The sequence below is a fragment of the Dendrobates tinctorius genome, unplaced genomic scaffold (assembly GCF_039654945.1).
Source record: "Dendrobates tinctorius isolate UK_male_01 unplaced genomic scaffold, ASM3965494v1 ptg000155l, whole genome shotgun sequence".
NCBI lineage: Eukaryota > Metazoa > Chordata > Amphibia > Anura > Dendrobatidae > Dendrobates > Dendrobates tinctorius.
The window spans coordinates 482,539-506,637 of record NW_027361822.1 but is presented as its reverse complement, the minus strand read 5'-3'; the positions used below and the strand labels follow the sequence as shown (position 1 = coordinate 506,637).

General features: G+C 47.5%; 1 protein-coding gene across 2 annotated transcripts in view; it reads right to left on the bottom strand.

Moving 5' to 3' along the window:
- LOC141050946 (uncharacterized) overlaps positions 1-24,099 on the bottom strand; it is a 277,364-nt gene that overhangs the window by 125,035 nt on the left and 128,230 nt on the right. Inside the window, exons 6-8 of one of the 2 annotated variants that reach the window (XM_073547667.1) lie at positions 7,852-8,031; positions 7,646-7,769; positions 7,465-7,562 (exon numbers count right to left, since the gene is read on the bottom strand). The exons of the other annotated variant lie outside the window; for it this stretch is intronic. Of the exons in view, the coding sequence (XP_073403768.1) occupies positions 7,465-7,562; positions 7,646-7,769; positions 7,852-8,031 (402 nt within the window). The remainder of the gene's footprint in view (positions 1-7,464; positions 7,563-7,645; positions 7,770-7,851; positions 8,032-24,099) is intronic. 2 annotated transcript variants of the gene reach the window in all.

Sequence of the window (24,099 nt, the reverse complement as noted above, 5' to 3'; positions counted from 1 at the left end):
TGTTGGGAAACCCTGGGAGGAGGGCCGCTCCCTGAATAGCACCCGGTGCGCCCTGTGTGTTGGACGGTCTCAGGCGGAGACGAAACGTCCTGAATAGCACACAGAAAGTACACGTGAGTTTTTTTGAGGTGTGTTTTTTTTTTCCTCTTTTCTCAACTCAGCCTGCGGTTGCTCAGTGGGAGTCAAGAAGGTGACAAGCGGCTTGCTGTAACTCGGCGGGGTTACAAAGGGGACAAGCGGCTTCCGGTAATTTGGCAGGGTTACGAAGGGGACAAGCGGGTTCCGGTGGATCGGAGGGTCCACGAAGACGGCGAAGGAGGAGCTGTGGCAGCGCCAGAAGGAACTGGTGTGGTGTCGGTGATAGCAGGAGCTGTGGTGGTGCCAACAAAGACTTGTGTGGTATCGTAAAAGAGACAAACTGTGTTGTGTGAACTGTGGTCTAAGGAGACCGGTATAACGGACATGGAGAAATCCCGAAAGGGGGCGGTGGTAGCCCAAAAAGGGGTGGAGTCCCGGGAGGGGGCGGTGACCTAAATTGGGGTGGTTCAGGAAATGGCAGCACTGGTTGCCTCAGTGGGTATGTCTGGGGAACCGCAGTGTGTCTGTATGAGTTTTGAGGAGTGCGGCATGTATTTTTTGGATAATGACGGGCCACAGGTGTGTACCGTGATGCTGCACCAGGAAGGAGTCTCTGGTTCTCTGGTAGACTGGACGCAGAGAATCAGATGACTGACAGGAACTCCGCTCGTTTTATCTCTGACCGAGAAAAACGCCAGGGTTCGCTGTAAACATGGGGTCACTGTGAACTATGCAGTAGACCGAGTAATGTTTGAGGGGACCAAAGGTGGTGTGTGCGCCAAGGGGGCGGGATACCACAAGACTTAGTCTATGCCTTGGAGAGGGGCCGGGACTTTTTGTTGATTGATGACGTATGGTCGGACTATGGAGACGTTTCGACTGTGGGGCCAGCAGACACTGAGACAGTAACGGCTCCTGACGTGGACAGGTCAGAGGTAGAACTGACCCGGAAAAGAAGTACATCTGCCCAACTGACGGACCTGACGTCTCGGACAAGACAGATGGTGGGCTGGGAGATGAGGTGACTGGAGTGGACACACGGTCAGAGGGTAACTGGAGGGTTGACTCAGATGATCGGCGTGACTCAGACTCTAGGGGTGACTGTGGCTCTGAGAGAAAGGGAGCACAGACTGGATGAGCTAGAGAAAGAAGTCTTCGAGCTCAAAGGTCGCCTGGCATCGTGGCAAGGTCTGATTAAGTCCCTCAGAGAAGAGGTAGGAGTACTAATAAAAACTGTAAGAGGTCTTCTGCGGGAGAAGAAGTGGGACGAAGACTTATAGCGGCCAGGCCTGAGTGAGGAACAGTGTGAAGACAAAAAGAAACTGAAAAGTATGGAAGCAGAGGTGATTCATTTGCAGATGGAGCTTGCTGCTGCAGAGTGTGCTAAAAGACAAGCACAGCAGGAAAAAGATGAACTGGCTGATGTGATTGCCAACAACATAGGTCAAGGTGCTCTGGCTTTGGAAGAAAAGAGGCGGTTAGAGTCTCACATTGTTCAGCTTGAAGAAGTAGTGGAGGAAGAACACGGCAACGTTGAATTAGCCAATGACAAGCTGAGAAAGGCCACACTTCAGGTTGACCAGATGGATGCTGATCTGAAGACAGAACGTAGTAAGGCTCAGAAGAATGAAAATGCCCGTCAGCAATCAGTTCGCCAGAATAAGGACTTAGAAGCAAAGGTTGCACTACTGGAGGAACAGCTTGATGCAGAAATTAAAGTGCGACAATCGGCTAGCAAACAAGTACGTCGTACGGAGAAAAAACTGAAGGTTGTACTAAGGCAAATGGATGATGAAAGGCGTAATTCTGAGCAGTACCAAGACCTGGCGGAGGGAAATGATGTGCGTCTGAAACAGTTGAAACGCCAGATGGAAGAAGCAGAGAAAGAGGCTCAACGTGCCAATACGTTGCACCGTAGATTACAGTGTGAACTGGAGGTTGCTACAGAGACAGCAGATGCAAAGAACTGTGAGGTTAATGCACTGAAAAGTAAACTTAGATGTGGTGGGGTACCATTTGTTACAAGACACTTAGATAGAGAAAGGATGGTGACTAACCAGTGTCTGACGACGCAGACAGACCGTGACTGGAGGGTCAAAGCCAATGACCGATATTCTGACCGCTGGAGGCGGGGGAGGTCTAACATAGGAACGAGGCCGTATGACAGATGGAGACGGTTCTCTCGACCTGTGGGGCAAGGTGTAGTGAGTGCCCAGTCGCGAGACCCTGGTGTAATCTTGTGTGTTCAACCCCACAAGTTTGAACAGAAGGGGGAGGTATGTGGTGTAGTAACCACTGAGTCGGCAAGGGGGCGCTGTGTGGATGTTCCAGGAGAAAGGATGAATGGCAGAATACGGAATGGCCGTTATGTATCCCAAACCAGGTGGCTTTGGGATGGAGACTTATGTGTTGATCAGCAGTGATACTGCTGAGGTGTTTTTTCAATGTGTAAGGGAGAAGTCTCCAGGTAACTAGAGAGATGGGCGGTCCTGGTTACCTACAAATCCACCCAGGGGGTGTGTTTAAAGCACTATTGTAAAGAGTGTGTTAAGGCTTGAAGGACCTGTGATGGTCAGTCATGTGACCTGGTGGGCATGGCTATGGACCATATAATGTGGCCAGGGTAGGTCACATGGGGGTGAATGCAGGGACCTGGTTGGTCCAGAGCGGAAGGTCCCGCTAGGAGATGTGTCTCCGGGCACACAGCATGAGAAGTGGCTGTGGGGAATGGCTGCCAGCAACTGAGAGTTCCCAGAGGAAGGAAATGAACGTCTGCAGTCAGCTGTAGCAGCCATGAGGTAAACCCTGACGGGGTGAGAAATCTGTGAGGCTGAAGAGCCTGAGTACTGGACATTGAGTCCCTGTGTGACCACAGGCTTAACAGAGGACAGCTCTGTAAGGGACGCTATGCTGGTGATATGAACTGTATGTTATTGGTCACTGTTTACGCTGCATAAAAAACCACAGGGACTAATTGAATGACAGCGCTACCTTACAATACTCAGAGCAGTGTCTGAACCTGCAGCGCCTCCATGACTGAAACTGGAAGGGAGATTAACGTTCATTCAACAGTGCAATTTGACAATTTAATAAAGTGTCGCCTCAGTCAGCACATTTTTTTGTGATTATGCCCATCGCATGTTGAATACTTCGCGAAAATGGAAGAGTCTCTCGCTCCTGTCTCCCATGCCAGTGAAGCAGCTGCTGCTCCAACTGATGTTGCTCCAACCGGCGTTCTGACATGCATCGAGGCTTCAGACAGAAGGACACACACATACAGTGGAGAAAATAAGCATTTGATAAACTGCTGGTTTTGAAAGGTTTCACACCTACAAAGAATGGAGAAGTCTGTAATTTTTATCATAGGTACACTTCAACTGTGAGAGACAGAATCTAAAAATAAACAGAAAATCACATTGTATGATTTAATAAATAGCATTTTATCGCATGAAACAAGCATTTGATCACCTACTTGTCACGGGTTTATCGCGACAGAGGAGCCAGAAGACTGCAGCGTCTGATTTTTCCTACTCCTGCACTGATTAGAAACACTTCACCTTAGTATTAAAGGGTGTAAATATATTTTGGCAGTGCACTTAACTACTACTAAGTTAAGAGCTCCTGGAGAGTTTAGGCTTCCAGCAGTGCACGGTTAAGCACTCCCAAATGATATATAAACTGGGTCCTGTGCAGCTCACTGTCAGAGCTAGATATTGCTGCATGGCTGGAGGTTGTTGTTGGCGGTTTTATCTGTGACTGTTGCTAGGTTTTGAGTGAGTGATAATTCCCTTTCTTCTCCTACTTTCTTCTCCTATTTTGGTTTAACCCCCTCCTCCACTCCCCGATGCATCACTCTGTTATTTGTAAGTGTATGTTTGGTATTTTTCATTACCCCTGTTCATATTACCTTGTTAGTCTGGCTTCTCTCTTCCTTGGGTAGGAAAAGGGTACAGACTGAGGCCGGATTCAGGAGCTAAAGCAAGGTACGTGGCCTCGACTTCTTCACCGTCAGAAGTACTCCGGGGAACAAGGCGAGCTAGGGCTCCCTTAGCGTTAGGGACAGGGAAGGAGCCCCTTGTCCGGGGACACCCAATAACAGAGCCGTGACACTACTAACCGACAAGAGTTCTGGCTCTCACAGACCTGTTAGTTTTTCTTTAAGAAGTCCTCCTACTCTGCAGTAATTACCTGTATTAAGAGCACCTGTTTGAACTCATTACCTGTATAACAACCTCTCCATCATGGGGCCAGGACCAAAGAGCAGTCTATGATTGTAGACCTGCACAAGAATGGGATCGATAATATGCAAGCAGCTTGGTGAGTGAGAATTAACAACTAATGGCACAATTATTAGACAATGGAAGTGTCATGATCCAGCGTGGATCTGACAGATTAAATGGATAAGTGAACTTTTTTCCCTTTGGCTAGGTGCCAAAGTGATGTGATTGCCCCCGGTGGCCATTAGAATTATTACACGTGGTGTCGTTCATTCTACGTTGCCCCGGTGGTGGTGAGTGGTAGTGCACTTTAGTTTCTTTGGTTTAGTGCACGTAATTATAAATCAGGTGTGAGGCTCTATAAAAGAGAGCCAGGTGTGTTCAATCACTGTTGGTGATATTGTGTGTTAGTCTTTCACAAGGAAACCTGGGTGAAGGAAGGAGCTGAACATGAGTCCTGCGCAGCCCTGCCAGAGGGGACGAGTGGCAGCTATGTGGTCTGCAAGAAGGGCTGGCATGGCGTGGTGGAGTCACAGTTTATGGTGTCGGCAGGAAGTGCTTGCATGGCTTGGTGGAGTGACGACTATGGAGAGAGTTGCACTCCGCATGCGGGACTTGGTTGCTGAGAGCTGGACTCAAGCATGCTTGAATTTTGGGCAGGAGCTGAACTCATCTTTGGGACTCTGTTACTGGACTTCTGCAATTGGTGGTGGACTCTGCTCCAAGGCTGCACTATGGTGAAGGATCCAGTTATGGTGATGGATCCGGGTGGAGAAGATGCACACAGGTGGTGGGCTCTGTTGCTAGGAGCATACGCAACAGAGCAAAGCTAAGTGGTGTTTCCCCTGTATCGTCATTTTCCCTCATGTGTGTTTAGTGCAGTGGTGGGATTAGTTTCCGCACCGACCAATTCCCTAGTGAGGGTTTAGGTTCAGGGCAAGCTAGGGTTTTTAGGTTCCTGTGAGTCGCCCGATGCGGAACTGGCATAGGGAACGTTAGGAGTGCAGGGACACTGGCTCAAGGGAGTACAGGAGGTCTCCACTTCCCTATTGCAGGGCCCACCATTGTTAAATGTTACCCAGGTTCCCCCTTTATTATTTAAATTCGCCTTAGTGGAGGCGGGGTTTCCAGACTACTGTATGTATAATGTGTAATACCTAAATTCGCCAGTTGGAGGCGGCGTATCCAGCTGCACGTTTTATTATTTAAATTCGCCCCACTGGAGGCATGGTATCCAGGGTCACGGGTGTCTTATGGGTTCGCCTTGCGGTACTCGCTGCGTCCAGACACACGTGACTGTGACAGGAAGAAACACAAAATGACTGTCAACCTTCCTCAATCTGGGGATGCACGCAAGATCTAGCCTCGTGGGGTAAGGATGATTTTGAGAAAGGTCAGGTATCAGCCCAGAACTACACTGGAGGACCTGGCCAAAAACCTGAAACACAGCCAGGGAAACTAAAGAGTGGCTCCATAAGAAGGATTTCAAGGTCCTGGAGAGAACTAGCGCTGAAACTCAATGTTGCCCAGCGATAGCCCCGAAAACAAAGATCTGGAAAAGAGCTGTATGGAGGAGTGTGCTAAAATCCCTGCTGCAGTGTGTGCAAACATGGTCAAGAACTACAGGAAATATCTGACTTCTGTAACTGCAAACAAAAATTTCTGTACCAAAGTTCTGATTTTCTCTTGTTTCAAAGACTTATTTCATGCAATAAAATGCAAATTAATTGTATTTTTTTTTTCTAGATTCTGACTCTCACAGCTGAAGTGTACCTACGATAAAAATTTGACCTCTCCTTTCTTTGTAGGTGGAAAAACTTGAATCGCATCAAATACACATAAATATACACACACACAGCGCCTAGGTTGCAATAGAACATCTTGACCCAAGCAACACTTACATTGGAAGTAATCAATGACTACATGTCAGATGTCCTTATCCTTGTTACCATAGAGTAAACAGCTGCCATGGAGAGACAAACTAACAATACTTAAGTCCTAGTGTCAAAACATCCATTCACAGGTATTCAAGAGGACCAAGAATGTGCCAAAAACTATCCTCCACCAGTAAGAACTGTGGATCCCTGACAGAGAAGGTCCATGGATTCATGCTGCTAGTGCCAAATTCTGACCCTCCCAACATCAATCTGGATTAATCCATGCAGACAATGATTTCCATTGCTCCGTGGTATCATTTTTGCTCTCTTTTACCAAATAAAGTTATTCCTTTCTGTAGGTCGGCAATGACCCTGGAACTGGTCTCCTGCTGCTATCGCCCATCTGTACTAAGGAATAATGGCTGCATTCAGACACATTAGTTGAACACTAGCGCAGTATTCAGCTGCAGTGTGTCTACCTGCACCACATGTTCTCAGAACTATTGTTCACATTTTCCTTGATATGTCGTTTCCATCCATGAGACCCAATAAAACTGGATGTTTTTCATTGATCACATCATTCTCAGTATACTCTTCACATCACTGATTGTAAAAAAAAACAAAAAAAAAAAAAAAACACTCATAAGGTTTGCAATTTTTGAAATACTTGTGCTGTGACAGTTCTTGAAGTAATTCAGATGGCTCAATATGCCTATTCTGAAAACTGATCACTCAGATTTAGGTCTCAGTGAAACAGCCATATAAATCTGGGAGTGTGAAAATGTCTCTAATAAATTGTCCATTCAGTGTATAAGGGTATGTGTCCACGGTTCGGATATGCAGTGCTTCGGACGCAGCAGAAACCCGGCTCCGCCCAAAGCGCCGCCCCCATTTGTACGGGCAGTGATTCCGCTAACGATCATTGAACACATGCGGAATCACCGCATCCTATTCATAGACTGGGTTATTTATCTTGCGGAGATGCTCTGTCAACGCAAGATAAATAGACATGCTGCGGTCTATAAAGATGCGCTGCATGTCTGGTTACGCAGAGCTGCCGGATGCGGCTGTGCACGCATAGTGGAGATGGGAATTCATAAAATCCAATCCAATATGCTGTAACATCTGGACGCTGCAGCTGTACGTAGCATCCAATCCACAGCAAATCCTGAAGGAATCCTGACCGTGCAAACATACCCTTATGCTGGGGGATAAAACAGGACTGAACACAAGAACTTCAGAACTGTCTACACATCATAGGGAAGATTTCATAACACCTTCTATTCATCTACCTGATGATCCTGAGGAAATTTGGGATCTTCTTGCTTACAGTCCTGTGGAAGAAGAGGACGGGGACATCTCTCTGGTGTTGTCCTCTTACTGGTTAGATCTGGAGGAAACACATACAGGGACTGAATTCATTCTTTACATACAGATAATTAAAGGCCGTGTGTATTTAGTCCTGTGTATTACCTGGTGATGTGAGGGGCTGGGGAACCTCCATCATGACGTCCTGGTACAGATCTTTGTGTCCTTCCAAATACTCCCACTCCTCCATGGAGAAATAGACGGTGACATCCTGACACCTTATAGGAACCTGACACATACAATTATACCGTCATCCCCCGCTCCCTCCATAATGTTACTGTATAATGTCCCAGCATTCCCAGCAGTGTCACCTCTCCAGTCAGCAGCTCAATCATCTTGTAGGTGAGTTCTAGGACCTTCTGATCACTGATGTCCTCATGTATCAGGGGGTGAGGTGGAGGCCCCGTCATTGGGCTCAGGGGTCTTCCCCATCCCTCAGACACAGGGACCTGACAGCGCTCCCTAGAGGTCTTCTTCACTACTGTGTAATCCTGGTTATGGAGAGACACATTAATAAATCTCACTACAGACATTTCCAGAGTCCTCACCTCTCCAGTTCTGTCCATCTGTTATTCCCATAGATAAATATGATGTAATGTGAGGCCATCAGAATCTCTCACCTCTCCAGTAAGCCGGAAGAGGATCTCTAGGGTGAGGTGTAATATCCTCTCCGCCATCTTGTCCCTGTCCCTATCCATCCTTGTAGGGTCACTCAGGAGAATTCTCTTATATAGAAGATCTCCACTGAGAGGATCCGATATTGTAGGGACCTGAATGGGGAGAAGATGACGATGTAACATCATAAAGATCCCATGTAAGAAATCTCCGGAGCTGTTACCGGCTTCACATGATCACTACATCCAGTCATGGCCCAGTCCTGCCCCGGTATAACACACAATCCGATTATAGGCACATACAGAGATTTCTCACAGAATATCTCCAATCCAGCACCAAAAATGCAGAACAAATCTAAAGCCGCCGTTACACACTGCGATATCGCTAGCAATATCGCTGTAAAGTCACCGATTTTGTGACGTTGCAGCGATATTGCTAGCGATATCGCTGCATGTGATACTTACCTCCGACCGGCTCCCCCGCTGGTTATCGCTGATCGCGCGAGAAGCTCCTAGACCATTCCTCGTCGGTCACTTCCTGCGGCGCCGACGAGCGACGCGTGGAGCCGGGTGGGAGGACGCAGGATCGCCGCGTCTGACAGGTAAGTAGCGATCCCCGTCCCCAGTGATGTCGCTGGTGAGATCCGCTTGTGTGGCAGCTCACTAGCGACCACCTAACGATGCACCAGCGATCCTGACCGCGTCATATCGCTGGTGCATCGCTAGGTGTAACGGTACCCTAAAAGGAAACATTTAAATAATATCTTGATATACGGCCATAATGGAGACCGTACAGTAACAGAGCAGCGAGCGACGTCAGGAGGGAAGTGACCCAATGTAATCCAATACAGACAGAGACCTTGACAGAGCGACACAGACGGGAACACGTTCTATCTCCTGGAATGCAGCACTGCGGGGCTTAATGTCCCCTGTGCGCAGTGATGGGGAATCTCCACAGACCTCCACCTGCAGAGTTGAGTCAACTAATACACGCGCATCAAGCACAAATGTCTAATCAAGACACAATCCTATCTAAAAACGTGATTATATATGGAATAGCCACTTGACATTGTCCTGGGGGTCTGAGATGAGTATTGTACAGTGCCCTTCCGGATCTCGTATTGGTGAAATATCCTATATGTTGTAAAACAAAACGGGAGGGCATAATAGGCCCCCCATTGAAGATGAACATTGGCAGGACATTCTAGACAGGATTCCACATTCATTATTAAGTGAAGTGAATCTCAGACTTTCTCAGCTGTTGGATATGCTGTCACCTCATGCTAATCTAGAATCCTTGTGGAAAGGCGTTCTGGACAATACAGACAGGGTTTACTTTCCACAATTAGACACCACATTTTTGGTTTGCATATTGGGGTATTTTCAAGATTTGGCCACTGATGAACATGGTAAAACCACTGTTTCTAGAATGTTGTAGATGGTTAAGAAATTAATAGCTCAATATTGGATATCTGATGAGACCCCCAGAATTTATAAACAACATTAAATGACTGTGAAATTTGGAAAGAAACATTCATTAAAAGAGAAATGCTCTAACTAAGGTTGAAAAATGTTTGTCCTCCTGGACCGAAAACTGGAGAGATACCACTTGGGTCTATTTTAAACTCCTAATTTCTGAAATCTAAGAACCTTTACAGTTGTATATATAATTGCACTGTCCTTCATATTATATTATCAATTGTCTAAATTCATTCTGCTCTATGTAAGCCCGAATTTTATTATCCAGAAAATTCATTTTTTCTTTTACTGAATCATGAGCTTGCTGTTCATTTTGTACTTTGTTACATTTTGTTGTAATTTGTTTGGGTGGAAGGGATTGGGGACGTGTGAGGATATTCATTCGCTTTGTATTTTTTCCAAATGAAAAAATAATTTCAGTAAAAACATATTTAAAAAAAAAAAAAAAAAAAGATATATAGTTGTGACCGAATCCTAGTGGGTGATAGGGTTTAGTGACTTTCTCCACTAGGATTTCATTTAGTCATGGGGAGTCAGTTGTACCCTAATGTGCAGAGTCCCGGTGCTCCCCAGGACTGAGTCCTGTCCCCTCTATCACACAGTCCCTGCTCCCCCATTACCGCTCACCAGTGCAGACTTCTCCTCCAGCTCTTACATGTGGAGCCGGCTGTACCCTAATGTGCAGAGTCCCGGTGCTCCCCCAGGACTGAGTCCTGTCCCCTCTATCACACAGTCCCTGCTCCCCATTACCGCTCACCAGTGCAGATTTCTCCTCCAGCTCTTACATGTGGAGCCGGCTGTACCCTAATGTGCAGAGTCCCGGTGTCCCCCAGGACTGAGTCCTGTCCCCTCTATCACACAGTCCCTGCTCCCCCATTACCGCTCACCAGTGCAGACTTCTCCTCCAGCTCTTACATGTGGAGCCGGCTGTACCCTAATGTGCAGAGTCCCGGTGCCACCCAGGACTGAGTCCTGTCCCCTCTATCACACAGTCCCTGCTCCCCCATTACCGCTCACCAGTGCAGACTTCTCCTCCAGCTCTTACATGTGGAGCCGGCTGTACCCTAATGTGCAGAGTCCCGGTGTCCCCCAGGACTGAGTCCTGTCCCCTCTATCACACAGTCCCTGCTCCCCATTACCGCTCACCAGTGCAGACTTCTCCTCCAGCTCTTACATGTGGAGCCGGCTGTACCCTAATGTGCAGAGTCCCGGTGCTCCCCCCAGGACTGAGTCCTGTCCCCTCTATCACACAGTCCTTGCTCCCCCATTACCGCTCACCAGTGCAGACTTCTCCTCCAGCTCTTACATGTGGAGTCGGCTGTACCCTAATGTGCAGAGTCCCGGTGCCCCCCAGGACTGAGTCCTGTCCCCTCTATCACACAGTCCCTGCTCCCCCATTACCGCTCACCAGTGCAGACTTCTCCTCCAGCTCTTACATGTGGAGTCGGCTGTACCCTAATGTGCAGAGTCCCGGTGCCCCCCAGGACTGAGTCCTGTCCCCTCTATCACACAGTCCCTGCTCCCCCATTACCGCTCACCAGTGCAGACTTCTCCTCCAGCTCTTACATGTGGAGCCGGCTGTACCCTAATGTGCAGAGTCCCGGTGTCCCCCAGGACTGAGTCCTGTCCCCTCTATCACACAGTCCCTGCTCCCCCATTACCGTCAGAATTTTTTTTTTGTGTATATTTTTTCCTCTATTTCTCTGAGGCCGTAGGAGGAATTTTTTCTCAATGAGGATTGAGCAATTGTCTGATCGTGTGGAGCAGCTTGCTGCTGAAGTGCGGGGAATTTCCGCCTACCTTGCTCATTCACATGCTGCTGAACCAAGGATCCCTACTCTTGATGTGTTTTTTGGGGATCGGTCTAAATTTCTGAATTTTAAGAATAATTGTAAATTATTTTTTGCCTTGAAGCCTAACTCATCGGGGAGCTCCGCCCAGCAGGTTAAAATTATCATCTCTTTGCTGCGTGGCGATCCCCAGGATTGGGCGTTTTCTTTGAAACCTGATGATCCTATTCTGACTGATGTGAACGCATTTTTTCAGGACTTGGGGTTGTTGTATGATGAACCTAATGCTATTGATCAGGCTGAAAAGGCCCTGTTGGCATTGAGCCAGGGTCAGGATTCTGCAGAGTTGTACTGTCAAAAATTCCAAAAGTGGGCGGTCCTTACTACCTGGAATGATGGTGCCTTGGCAGCTCTCTTTCGGAAGGGTTGTCAGAAACCGTAAAAGATACTATGGTGGGATTTCCTGTTTCCTCTGGTCTTGACGATTCTATGTCATTAGCCATTCAGGTTGATCGGCGTTGGCGTGAACGCAAAACTGTACAAGAGGTGTTGCCACCTGTTGAACAAATGTCTGAACCTATGCAATGTGATAGAGTTTAGTCTAGGGCGCAATGTCAGGAGTTCAGAAGGCATAATAAGCTGTTTTTTTTTTTTCTGTGGAGATGCCTCTCATATTATTTGTCTACCCTAAACGAGAGAAACGTTTTGCACACACATTTGCTGTGGGTGGTGATCAACCTAAGTTTCTTCTGGCAATTACTCTGATCTGCTCCATGTCCACATTTTCCGCTAAGGCTTTTGTGGATTCGGGAGCAGCTCTGAACCTGATGGACTTGGATTTTGCTAAACGTTGTGGGTTTCCTATGACACCTCTGCGGACGCCTATCCCTTTGAGGGGTATTGATGCTACTCCTTTGGCGAAGAATAAACCTCAGTTTTGGACCCAGGTGGTAATGCGGGTCGCCCCAGACCATCAAGAAAATTAATGATGTTCAGGTATTAAATACATTAGATAGGGACTGCTTCGACACGGGTTACCTTGACGTTGGTGAGGCAGCTTGGTATACATTTTTTTGCAAAAAAAAGTATCGACTAAACACCCTGTATTTGTTGTTCAGCACTTGCTGATTACTGCCATATTTTTGGCTGCAGAGAATTTTTGCAAATTTTTGCAAATCTGCCATTCTATGTTCTCTTGTTATACCATCAAGAAAATTGCAGATTTTTGGTGTTGCATAATTTGCATGATACCATCGTTCTGGGGTTTCCCTGGTTGCAAATCCATAATCCAGTTTTGGATTGGAAATCTGTGTCTGTGGTGAGTTGGGGTTGTCGTTGTGCCCATAGTGACGCTCCTGTTTTCTCCACCTCTCCCCAGTCGCATGATGTTGCTGACTATTTGGCTGATTTTTATGATGTATTTAGTGAGAATGAGTCTGCGTCTTTGCCTCCTCATAGGAGTTATGACTGTGCAATTGAGCTGAGCCCTGGGTGTAAATTTCCCAAGGGTCGACTTTTCAATTTATCTGTACCCGAGCATGAGGCTATGCGATCCTATATTAAGGAGTCGTTGGAGAAGGATCATATTAGACCATCCTCTTCACCCTTGGGTGCTGGTTTTTTTTTTTGTGGCCAAGAAAGATGGTTCATTAAGGCCTTGTATTGACTATCGTTCCCTCAACAAAATTACTGTTAAATATCAGTATCCGTTACCCCTGATTTCTGATCTATTCTCCAGAGTTAAAGGTGCTTGCTGGTTTACCAAGCTTGACCTCAGGGGGGCGTATAATCTTATTCGCATTAAGCAGGGGGATGAATGGAAGACGGCATTTAATACTCCGGAGGGACATTTTGAGTACCTGGTGATGCCTTTTGGGCTCACTAATGCCCCTTCTGTCTTCCAGTGCTTCATGAATGATATTTTCCAAGACTTTGTGGATAAATTTTTGATCATCTATCTGGATGATATTTTGATCTTTTCCAAGGATTGGGACTCTCATGTGGAACATGTTCGGACTGTGTTCCGGATTTTGAGGGAGAATTCCCTGTATGTCAAGGGATCGAAATGCCTTTTTGGTGTACAGAGGATTTCATTTTTGGGATTTATTTTGTCTCCGTCAACTATTGAAATGGACCCGGCCAAGATACAGGCCATTTATGATTGGGTTCAGCCCACTTCTTTGAAGGCCCTCCAGATGTTTTTGGGTTTTGCTAATTTTTATCGTAAATTTATATGTAGCTAATTTTTCTGGTATTGCCAAACCATTGACTGATTTGACTAAGAAGGGTGCTGAATTGGTCTCCGGAGGCTGTTTCTTCCTTTCAGGAGCTGAAGCGAAGGTTCACTTCTGCCCCGGTTTTGCGGCAACCTGATGTCTCACTCCCGTTTCAGGTAGAGGTGGACGCTTCTGAGATTGGTGCAGGAGCTGTTTTGTCCCAAAAAGATCCTGTAACATCTAAAATGAATCCCTGTGCTTTCTTTTCCCGAAAGTTCTCCCCATCTGAACGTAACTATGATGTGGGGAATCGGAAACTGTTAGCCATAGAATCATAGAATCATAGAATCGTAGAGTTGGAAGGGACCTCCTGGGCCATCTGGTCCAACCCCCTACTCAAAGCAGGATTCGCTAAATCATCCCAGTCAGATGTCTGTCCAGCCTCTGTTTGAAGACTTCCATTGAAGGAGAACTCACCACTTCTCGTGGCAGCCTGTTCCACTCATTGATCACTCTGTCAAAAAATTTTTTCTAATATCTAATCTGTGTCTCTTCCCATTCAGTTTCATCCCATTGCTTCTAGTCTTTCCTTGTGCAAATGAGAATAAAGTTGATCCTTCTACAATGTGACAGCCCTTTAGATATTTGTAGACAGCTATTAAGTCTCCTCTCAGTCTTCTCTTTTGCAAACTAAACATTCCCAAATCCTGCAACCTTTCCTCATAAGACAGGGTTTGCAGACCGGTCACCATTCTGGTCGCTCTTTTCTGAACTTGCTCCAGTTTGTTGATGTCTTTTTTAAAATGTGGTGCCCAAAACTGGACACAATATTCCAGATGAGGTCTGACCAAAGAGGAGTAGAGGGAAATAATGACTTCACGTGATCTAGACTGTATGCTTCTGTTAATACATCCTAGAATTGCATTTGCCTTTTTTGCTGCTGCATCACACTGTTGACTCATATTCAGTCTGTGATCTATTAGTATACCCAAGTCTTTTTCACATGTGCTGTCACTTAGCCCTATTCCTCCCATTCTATATATGCTTTTTTCATTTTTATTGCCCAGATGTAGTACTTTGCATTTCTCCCTGTTAAAAACCATTCTGTTAGTTGCTGCCCACTTCTCCAGTTTATTTAAATCTTTTTGAATCCTCTCTCTCTCTTCTCTAGTATTAGCTATCCCTCCTAGCTTTGTGTCATCAGCAAATTTAATCAGTTTACCCTCAATTCCTTCATCTAAATCGTTGATAAAGATGTTGAACAATACAGGGCCCAGGACAGAGCCCTGTGGTACCCCACTTGAGACATTCTTCCAACTGGATGTGCAGCCATTTACGACCACTCTTTGGGTCCGATCACTAAGCCAGTTATGAATCCACCTAACAGTTGCCTTGTCCATTCCATACTTAGTCATTTTTTCAATAAGGATTGTATGAGAGACTTTGTCAAATGCTTTGCTGAAGTCAAGATATACTATATCTACAGCATTTCCTTGATCCACCCAATCAGTGATACCGTCATAGAAGGAAATTAAGTTAGTCTGACATGACTTATTAGTTAGAAACCCATGCTGACTCTGTTTAATCACTTCATTCTTATCCAGGTATTGACATACATGTTGTTTAATAATTTGTTCAAAGATCTTTCCTGGTATAGAAGTCAGACTCACCGGCCTATAGTTGCCTGGGTCCACCTTCTTCCCCTTTTTGAAGATAGGAACAACATTTGCTCTTCTCCAGTCTTCTGGCACTTCTCCTGTTCTCCAAGAATTTTCAAAGATTATGGAGAGGGGTTCAAAAATTTCTTCTGCTATCTCCTTCAGTACTCTGGGGTGTAATTCATCTGGACCTGGAGACTTGAATTCATTTAGGTTAGCTAAGTGTTTCCTCACTATCTTTCTGTCTATGGATATCCTGGATTCTTCTATTCCCTTAATAGGACAGTGAATAACAGTTGATGTTGCATTTCCTTTCTGAGAGAAAACAGATGCAAAATAGGAATTTAAAAGTTCAGCCTTCTCAACATCCTGTCTTACCATTTCATCATTTTCATCCTGTAAAAATCCTATAGCATCTTTGACTTTTCTTTTACTTTTGACATATCCCCAAAATCCTTTATTATTGCTTTTGACATCTCTTGCAAGCCTCAGTTCATTTTCAGCTTTAGATAATCTGATTTGTGCCCTGCAGGTTCTGCAGACAGCATTATATTCTTCTTTAGATATGCCTCCCTCTTTCCATTTTATAAACATTTTTTTCTTCCTTTTTAGCATGTGCTTAAGTTCTGTGTTCATCCATCCTGGTTTCCTTAAATGCTTCCTATTCTTCCCTCTTTTCGGAATTGTTAACAACTGTGCTTTGAGAATTTCATTTTTCAAGATTTCCCATCCTTCCTGGACATTTTTGTCTTTAAGGATATCCAGCCATTGGATCCCTCCAATTCTCTTTCTGAATCCCTTAAAATCTGCCTTTCTGAAATCTAACCTTGACGTCTGAGTCTTCACAGGTCTTCCACCTCTAGTAATCCAAAATTCTAAAATAGCATGGTCGCTACCTCCTAGGGTCCCAGCCACTTTTACCTCCTCAACCATTTCCTCCCTGTTTATAAGGATTAGATCCAAGGTAGCAGTTCCCCTTGTTTTCTCCCTTACCTTTTGGAAGATAAAGTTGTCAGCAAGAGAGGATAAGAATTTCCTTGACCTGTTAGTTTTGCCTGAGAGAGATTCCCAACAAATGTCTGGATAGTTGAAATCTCCCATGACAACTATGTCATATTTTTTGGAGAACTTGGCCATCTGATGCATAAAGAGTTCATCTATATCTTCGGCTTGCACAGGCGGCCTGTAGTAAATGCCTACAATGGTGTCCTTTCCATTGTTCTGTCCTTGTATTCTTACCCAAACAGTTTCCACAGAACTCCCAGTCTCTGAAGCTTCAATCTCTGTGCAGATATACGCGTTTCGAACATACAATGCGACACCCCCTCCTCGTTTATCAAGTCTGTTTCTTGCAAATAAGTTGTATCCTTCTAGTCTTGTATTCCAATCATGTGTATTGTCCCACCAAGTTTCAGTGATTCCAATTACATCATATTTCTGTTCCTGTGTTAGTAGTTCCAATTCTCCTTGTTTGTTGCCCATGCTTTGTGCATTAGTATAGAAACATTTTAGTTTGTGATTGGTTTCTCTTTCTCCAATATTTTTATTAATTAGATTCTTTCGTCTTTGTTCTTCCTTTCCACTTCTAATAGCAGAGTTCTCAATAGCATTTGTCAGGTGTATGGCTTTTTCTGGTCTTTTGCTTCCCTTCCCATGTTGTTCTAGTTTAAAGCTCTCCTTACAAGTGTAGCAAGGCGACTTCCAAATACATGCTTTCCAGTCTTCGTAAGGTGCACCCCATCTCTAGCAAGTAGTCCATCGTATAAGTAGTTCACTCCGTGATCCAGAAATCCAAATCGTTGCTGACGGCACCATCGACGTAGCCAGTTGTTCACCTGCAGAATCTTATTCCACCTCCTTGTTCCATGGCCATCCACTGGGAGGATGGAAGAGAAGACCACCTGCGCTCCCAGTTCTTTCACTTTCTTGCCTAAGTCTTCAAAGTCTCTGCAGATGGTTTCCAGGTCGTTTCTTGCGGTGTCATTTGTCCCCACATGTAGTAGCAGGAATGGGTAGTCATCTGTAGGTCTGAAGAGTCCTGATATCCTGTCAGACACATCTTTAATTTTTGCACCTGGAAGACAGCACATTTCTCTTGAAGTTATATCCGGTCTGCAGATAGCGGCCTCTGTTCCTCTCAACAGGGAATCCCCCATGACCACCACTCTCCGTTTCTTCTTCACAACATTTTTCTTTCTCCATCCAGGAGGACTCTGAGGGCGTACAAGGTTGCTGTTTGTTGGCAAAGTCTTATCCTGATGTATTTCTTCATCGTTTTCCTGCGTGAGAGCCTGGTACTGGTTCCTGAGCAGTATGGGTGCTGACTGCCTCCTGATCCTCCTGCTTCTCTGGGTCACATGTCTCCATTCCTCTGTTTCTTCAGGTGCACTTCGAATTTCTTCTCTTTCTGTAACATGAAGAGATAATTGTGCTCTGTCCAAGAACTCTTCACCTTCCTTAATGATCTTCAACGTAGCTAACCTCTCTTCGAGATTTTGCAACTTTTCCTCCAACATGGACACAAGCTTGAATTTGTGGCATGTGAAGTTTGGCTTTTCCACTGGTAAATCTGTGAACATGTAGCAAGAAATGCAGCTCACCAAATGGCTCCTGGCCTCTTCCATCTTGAGATTTCTTAAAAACGATGAAAGATGAGCCAAATTATCGGCGCGCGGTTTTTCCAATTTCCTCTTTTCAGCTGCAACGGCCAAAACCCAGTGATCGTTGAGCTTGCGGAGACTCTTCACTTATCCCAGAAGGCACTGGGAATATGCAAATGATCTCCTCAAGACTCTTCCCCTGGTTTAAATGGGCATTTGAGGAGAGGTGACATTAGTTGGAGGGAGCTAAACATCAAGTCGTGGTCCTTACTGACCACAAGAATTTGATTTACCTGGAGTCGGCCAAACGCTTGAATCCTAGACAGGTTAGGTGGGCCTTGTTTTTCACACGTTTTGATTTTGTGGTCTCTTTTCTTCCGGGCACTAAGAATGTCAAGGCAGACACCATCTCTAGGAGTTTCTTTGCTGATTCTCCTATTGTGACCAAGCCTGCTACCATCTTAGGTGAGGGGGTAGTTCTTTCTGCCATCTCGCCCGATTTGAGACGTGCTCTGGAAGAGTTTCAGGAGGACAAACATGAGCATTGGAAAATTGTATGTTCCTGACCAGTGGAGGAAGAGAGTGATGTCTGAGGTTCATTGCTCCGCATTGGCTGGTCATCCAGGTATTTTTGGTACTAGAGATTTGGTGAGTCGGTCTTTTTGGTGGCCCGCCATGTCTCGTGATGTCAGGAATTTTGTGCAGTCCTGTGGAACTTGCTCCCGGTCCAAACCTTGTTCTCGCTCTAGTGGGTTGTTGATGCCTTTGCCGGTGCCCAGGAGGCCATGGACCCATATTTCAATGGATTTTATCTCTGATATGCCTGTCTCTCAGAGAATGACTATTATTTGGGTGATTTGTGATAGATTCTCTAAGATGGTCCATCTTGTACTACTCCCTAAGTTGCCATCTTCCTCAGAGTTGGTGCCCTTGTTTATGCAACAGGTGGTTCACTTGCACGGGATTCCTGAGAACATTGTGTCTGACAGAGGAGTTCAGTTTGTTTCTAGATTTTGGAGGACTTTCTGTTCCAAGCTGGGAATTCAGTTGTCCTTCTCCTCTGCGTTTCACCCTCAGACCAATGGGCAGACGGAGATAACAAACCAGACTTTGGAGTCGTATTTGAGAGGTTTTATTTCTGCTGATCAGGATGATTCTGTTTCATTTTTAAACTTGGCCCAATTTGCTTTAAATAATAGAGCTAGTTCTGCCACTTTGAGGTCACCTTTTTTTTGTAACTTTGGGTTTCATCCTCGATTCTCTTCAGGGCAGGTGGAGTCTTCTGCCTGCCCAGGTGTTGACACTGTGGTGGAGAGAATGCACCAGATCTGGGACCAAGTGGTGGATAAGTTGTCTCTCTCCCAGGAAAAGGCCCAGCGGTTTTCCAACCGGCATAGGACCATTGGTCCCCGGTTTAAGGTGGGTGATATGGTTTGGTTGTCATCAAAGAATATCTCTATGAAGGTGGTTCTCCAAAGATTAAACCTAGATTTATTGGACCTTACAAGATTTTGGAGATTCTTAATCCAGTCTCTTTTCGATTGGCTCTTCCTGTTACATTCAAGATCCATAACGTGTTTCATAAGTCTCTGTTAAAGAGGTATGTTGTGCCAGTAGTTCCTGTGGTGGCACCTCCTGACCCTGTATTGGTTGAAGGTAATGTGGAATATGAGGTTGAGAAGATACTGGATTCTCGTCTGGTTAGACGGAGACTCCAGTATTTGGTAAAATGGAAGGGTTATGGCCAGGAGGATAATTCTTGGGTCCCTGCATCCGATATTCATGCCGAAAGATTGGTTCATGCTTTTCATCGGGCCCATCCCGATGGCCCTGGTGGCGTGGTTGAGGGTTCGGTGACCCCTCCTCAAGGGGGAGGTACTGTTGTGAGTTCATTTTCCCCTTCACCCTTGATGTCTGATGAACTTCCTCTGCTGGTGAAGAGAGGTAGTGAAATTGATTGGGATGGGAAGAACCTGTTATCTGAACAGGCGGAGTGTGATAGCACATCTGGAGTTTCTAAGTGGATATAAGGCAGCCAACGCCCTGCAGGGTTTGCTGGTGATCCATTCTGCGCTGAGCTCTGGCATCCAGTTTTAGTTCCTGTCTACTAAAAGCTAAGTTTTTGCCCTGCTATTATTCCATGAGATTTTGTCTGGTTTCCTTACTGTTTGTGTTCAGCCAGTCCTGGTTGGGACTGACTGAATTGCATTTTTGTCTCTGATCAGTTGATCTCTTTGCTCTGTTTTCACAATATAGCTGAGTGCTGATATAGTGATTTTGAAGTCTAGCGACTTCAGGGCCTTTTTTCCCTATCAGACGGTTGGGACATTTTTGTAGGGTTTTTTGCGGATTGCAGCCAGCATCTTTTCTATCCTATCTAGTTAGTTGGGCCCCATCGTTTGCTCAGCCTGTCTTTCTGTCTGTGTTTTCATCTGTTTTTAACCGACAATACATGTTGGGGGCTGTCTATTGCTTTGGGGTGTGCTCTGGGGCAGTTTAGATTTCCCCTTTCTTTCTTTAGGCTTATGTAGTTCTCCGGCTGTGACGAGGGGTCTAGGGCACCGTAGGAACCCCCCAAAGCTACTGTTAGTTGTGGTGAATAGGATCAGGGGTCTGCAATCCAATAGCTGCCAACCTCTCCGGTTTTCTGGACTTAGCTTTATTTTTGTTTTCTCCTCCTCCGGTGACTCATACATAACATCCCCCATTACCGCTCACCAGTGCAGACTTCTCCTCCAGCTCTTACATGTGGAGCCGGCTGTACCCTAATGTGCAGAGTCCCGCTGCTCCCCCAGGACTGATTCCTGTCCCCTCTATCACACAGTCCCTGCTCCCCCATTACCACTCACCAGTGCAGACGTCTCATCCAGTTTACAAGTGGAGCCGGCTGTACCCCAATGTGCAGAGTCCCGTTGCCCTCCCAGGACTGAGTCCTGTCCCCTCTATCACACAGTCCCTGCTCCACCATTACCGGTCACCAGTGCAGACTTCTCCTCCAGCTCTTACATGTGGAGCCGGCTGTACCCTAATGTGCAGAGTCACGGTGCTCCCCCAGGACTGAGTCCTGTCCCCTCTATCACACAGTCCCTGCTCCCCCATTACCGCTCAACAGTGCAGACTTCTCCTCCAGCTCTTACATGTGGAGCCAGCTGTACCCTAATGTGCAGAGTCACGGTGCTCCCCCAGGACTGAGTCCTGTCCCCTCTATCACACAGTCCCTGCTCCCCCATTACCGCTCACCAGTGCAAACTTCTCCTCCAGCTCTTACATGTGGAGCCGGCTGTACCCTAATGTGCAGAGACCCAGTGCTCCCCAAGGACTGAGTCCTGTCCCCTCTATCACACAGCCCCTGCTCCCCCATTACCACTCACCAGTGCAGACTTCTCCTCCAGCTCTTACATGTGGAGCCGGCTGTACCCTAATGTGCAGAGTCCCGGTGCCGCCCAGGACTGAGTCCTGTCCCTTCTATCACACAGTCCCTGCTCCCCCATTACCACTCACCAGTGCAGACTTCTCCTCCAGCTCTTACATGTGGAGCCGGCTGTACCCTAATGTGCAGAGTCCCAGTGCCCCCCAGGACTGAGTCCTGTCCCCTCTATCACACAGTCCCTGCTCCCCCATTACCGCTCACCAGTGCAGACTTCTCCTCCAGCTCTTACATGTGGAGCCGGCTGTACCCTAATGTGCACAGTCACGGTTCTCCCCCAGGACTGAGTCCTGTCCCCTTTATCACACAGTCCCTGCTCCCCCATAACCGCTCACCAGTGCAGACTTCTCCTCCAGCTCTTAAATGTGGAGCCGGCTGTACCCTAATGTGCAGAGACCCGGTGCTCCCCCAGGACTGAGTCCTGTCCCCTCTATCACACAGTCCCTGCTCCCCCATTACCACTCACCAGTGCAGACTTCTCCTCCAGCTGTTACATGTGGAGCCGGCTGTACCCTAATGTGCAGAGTCCCGGTGCACTCCAGGACTGAGTCCTGTCCCCTCTATCACACAGTCCCTGCTCCCCCATTACCACTCACCAGTGCAGACTTCTCCTCCAGCTCTTACATGTGGAGCCGGCTGTCCCCTAATGTGCAGAGTCCCGGTGCCCCCCAGGACTGAGTCCTGTCCCCTCTATCACACAGTCCCTGCTCCTCCATTACTGCTCACCAGTGCAGACTTCTCCTCCAGCTCTTACATGTGGGGCCGGATGTACCGTAATGTGCAGAGTCCCGGTGCTCCTCCAGGACTGAGTCCTGTCCTCTCTATCACACAGTCCCTGCTCCTCCATTACTGCTCACCAGTGCAGACTTCTCCTCCAGCTCTAACATGTGGAGCCGGCTGTACCCTAATGTGCAGAGTCCCGGTGCCCCCCAGGACTGAGTCCTGTCCCCTCTATCACACAGTCCCTGCTCCTCCATTACTGCTCACCAGTGCAGACTTCTCCTCCAGCTCTTACATGTGGAGCCGGCTGTACCCTAATGTGCAGAGTCCCGGTGCTCCCCCAGGACTGAGTCCTGTCCTCTCTATCACACAGTCCCTGCTCCCCCATTGCCGCTCACCAGTGCAGACTTCTCCTCCAGCTCTTACATGTGGAGCCGGCTGTACCCTAATGTGCAGAGTCCCGGTGCTTCCCCAGGACTGAGTCCTGTCCCCTCTATCACACAGTCCCTGCTCCCCCATTACCGCTCACCAGTGCAGACTTCTCCTCCAGCTCTTACATGTGGAGCCGGCTGTACCCTAATGTGCAGAGTCCCGGTGCCCCCCCAGGACTGAGTCCTGTCCCCTCTATCACACAGTCCCTGCTCCCTCATTACCGCTCACCAGTGCAGACTTCTCCTCCAGCTCTTACATGTGGAGCTGGCTGTACCCTAATGTGCAGAGTCCCGGTGCCCCCAAGGACTGAGTCCTGTCCCCTCTATCACACAGTCCCTGCTCCCTCATTACCGCTCACCAGTGCAGACTTCTCCTCCAGCTCTTACATGTGGAGCTGGCTGTACCCTAATGTGCAGAGTCCCGGTGCCCCCAAGGACTGAGTCCTGTCCCCTCTATCACACAGTCCCTGCTCCCCCATTACCGCTCACCAGTGCAGACTTCTCCTCCAGCTCTTACATGTGGAGCCGGCTGTACCCTAATGTGCAGAGTCCCGGTGCCCCCAAGGACTGAGTCCTGTCCCCTCTATCACACAGTCCCTGCTCCCCCATTACCGCTCACCAGTGCAGACTTCTTCTCCAGCTCTTACATGTGGAGCCGGCTGTACCCTAATGTGCAGAGTCCCGGTGCCCCCAAGGACTGAGTCCTGTCCCCTCTATCACACAGTCCCTGCTCCCCCATTACTGCTCACCAGTGCAGACTTCTTCTCCAGCTCTTACATGTGGAGCCGGCTGTACCCTAATGTGCAGAGTCCCAGTGCCCCCCAGGACTGAGTCCTGTCCCCTCTATCACAGAGTCCCTGCTCCCCCATTACCGCTCACCAGTGCAGACTTCTCCTCCAGCTCTTACATGTGGAGCCGGCTGTACCCTAATGTGCACAGTCACGGTGCTCCCCCAGGACTGAGTCCTGTCCCATTTATCACACAGTCCCTGCTCCCCCATTACCGCTCACCAGTGCAGACTTCTCCTACAGCTCTTACATGTGGAGCCGGCTGTACCTAATGTGCAGAGACCCGGTGCTCCCCCAGGACTGAGTCGTGTCCCCTCTATCACACAGTCCCTGCACCCCCATTACCACTCACCAGTGCAGACTTCTCCTACAGCTCTTACATGTGGAGCCGGCTGTACCCTAATGTGCAGAGTCACGGTGCCCCCCAGGACTGAGTCCTGTCCCCTCTATCACACAGTCCCTGCTCCCCCATTATCGCTCACCAGTGCAGACTTCTCCTCCAGCTCTTACATGTGGAGCCGGCTGTACCCTAATGTGCAGAGTCCCGGTGCCACCCCAGGACTGAGTCCTGTCCCCTCTATCACACAGTCCCTGCTCCCCCATTACCACTCACCAGTGCAGACTTCTCCTCCAGCTCTTACATGTGGAGCCGGCTGTACCCTAATGTGCAGAGTCCCGGTGCCCCCCCAGAACTGAATCCTGTCCCCTCTATCACACAGTCCCTGCTCCCCCATTACCGCTCACCAGTGCAGACTTCTCCTCCAGCTCTTACATGTGGAGCCGGCTGTACCCTAATGTGCAGAGTCCCGGTGCCCCCCCAGGACTGAGTCCTGTCC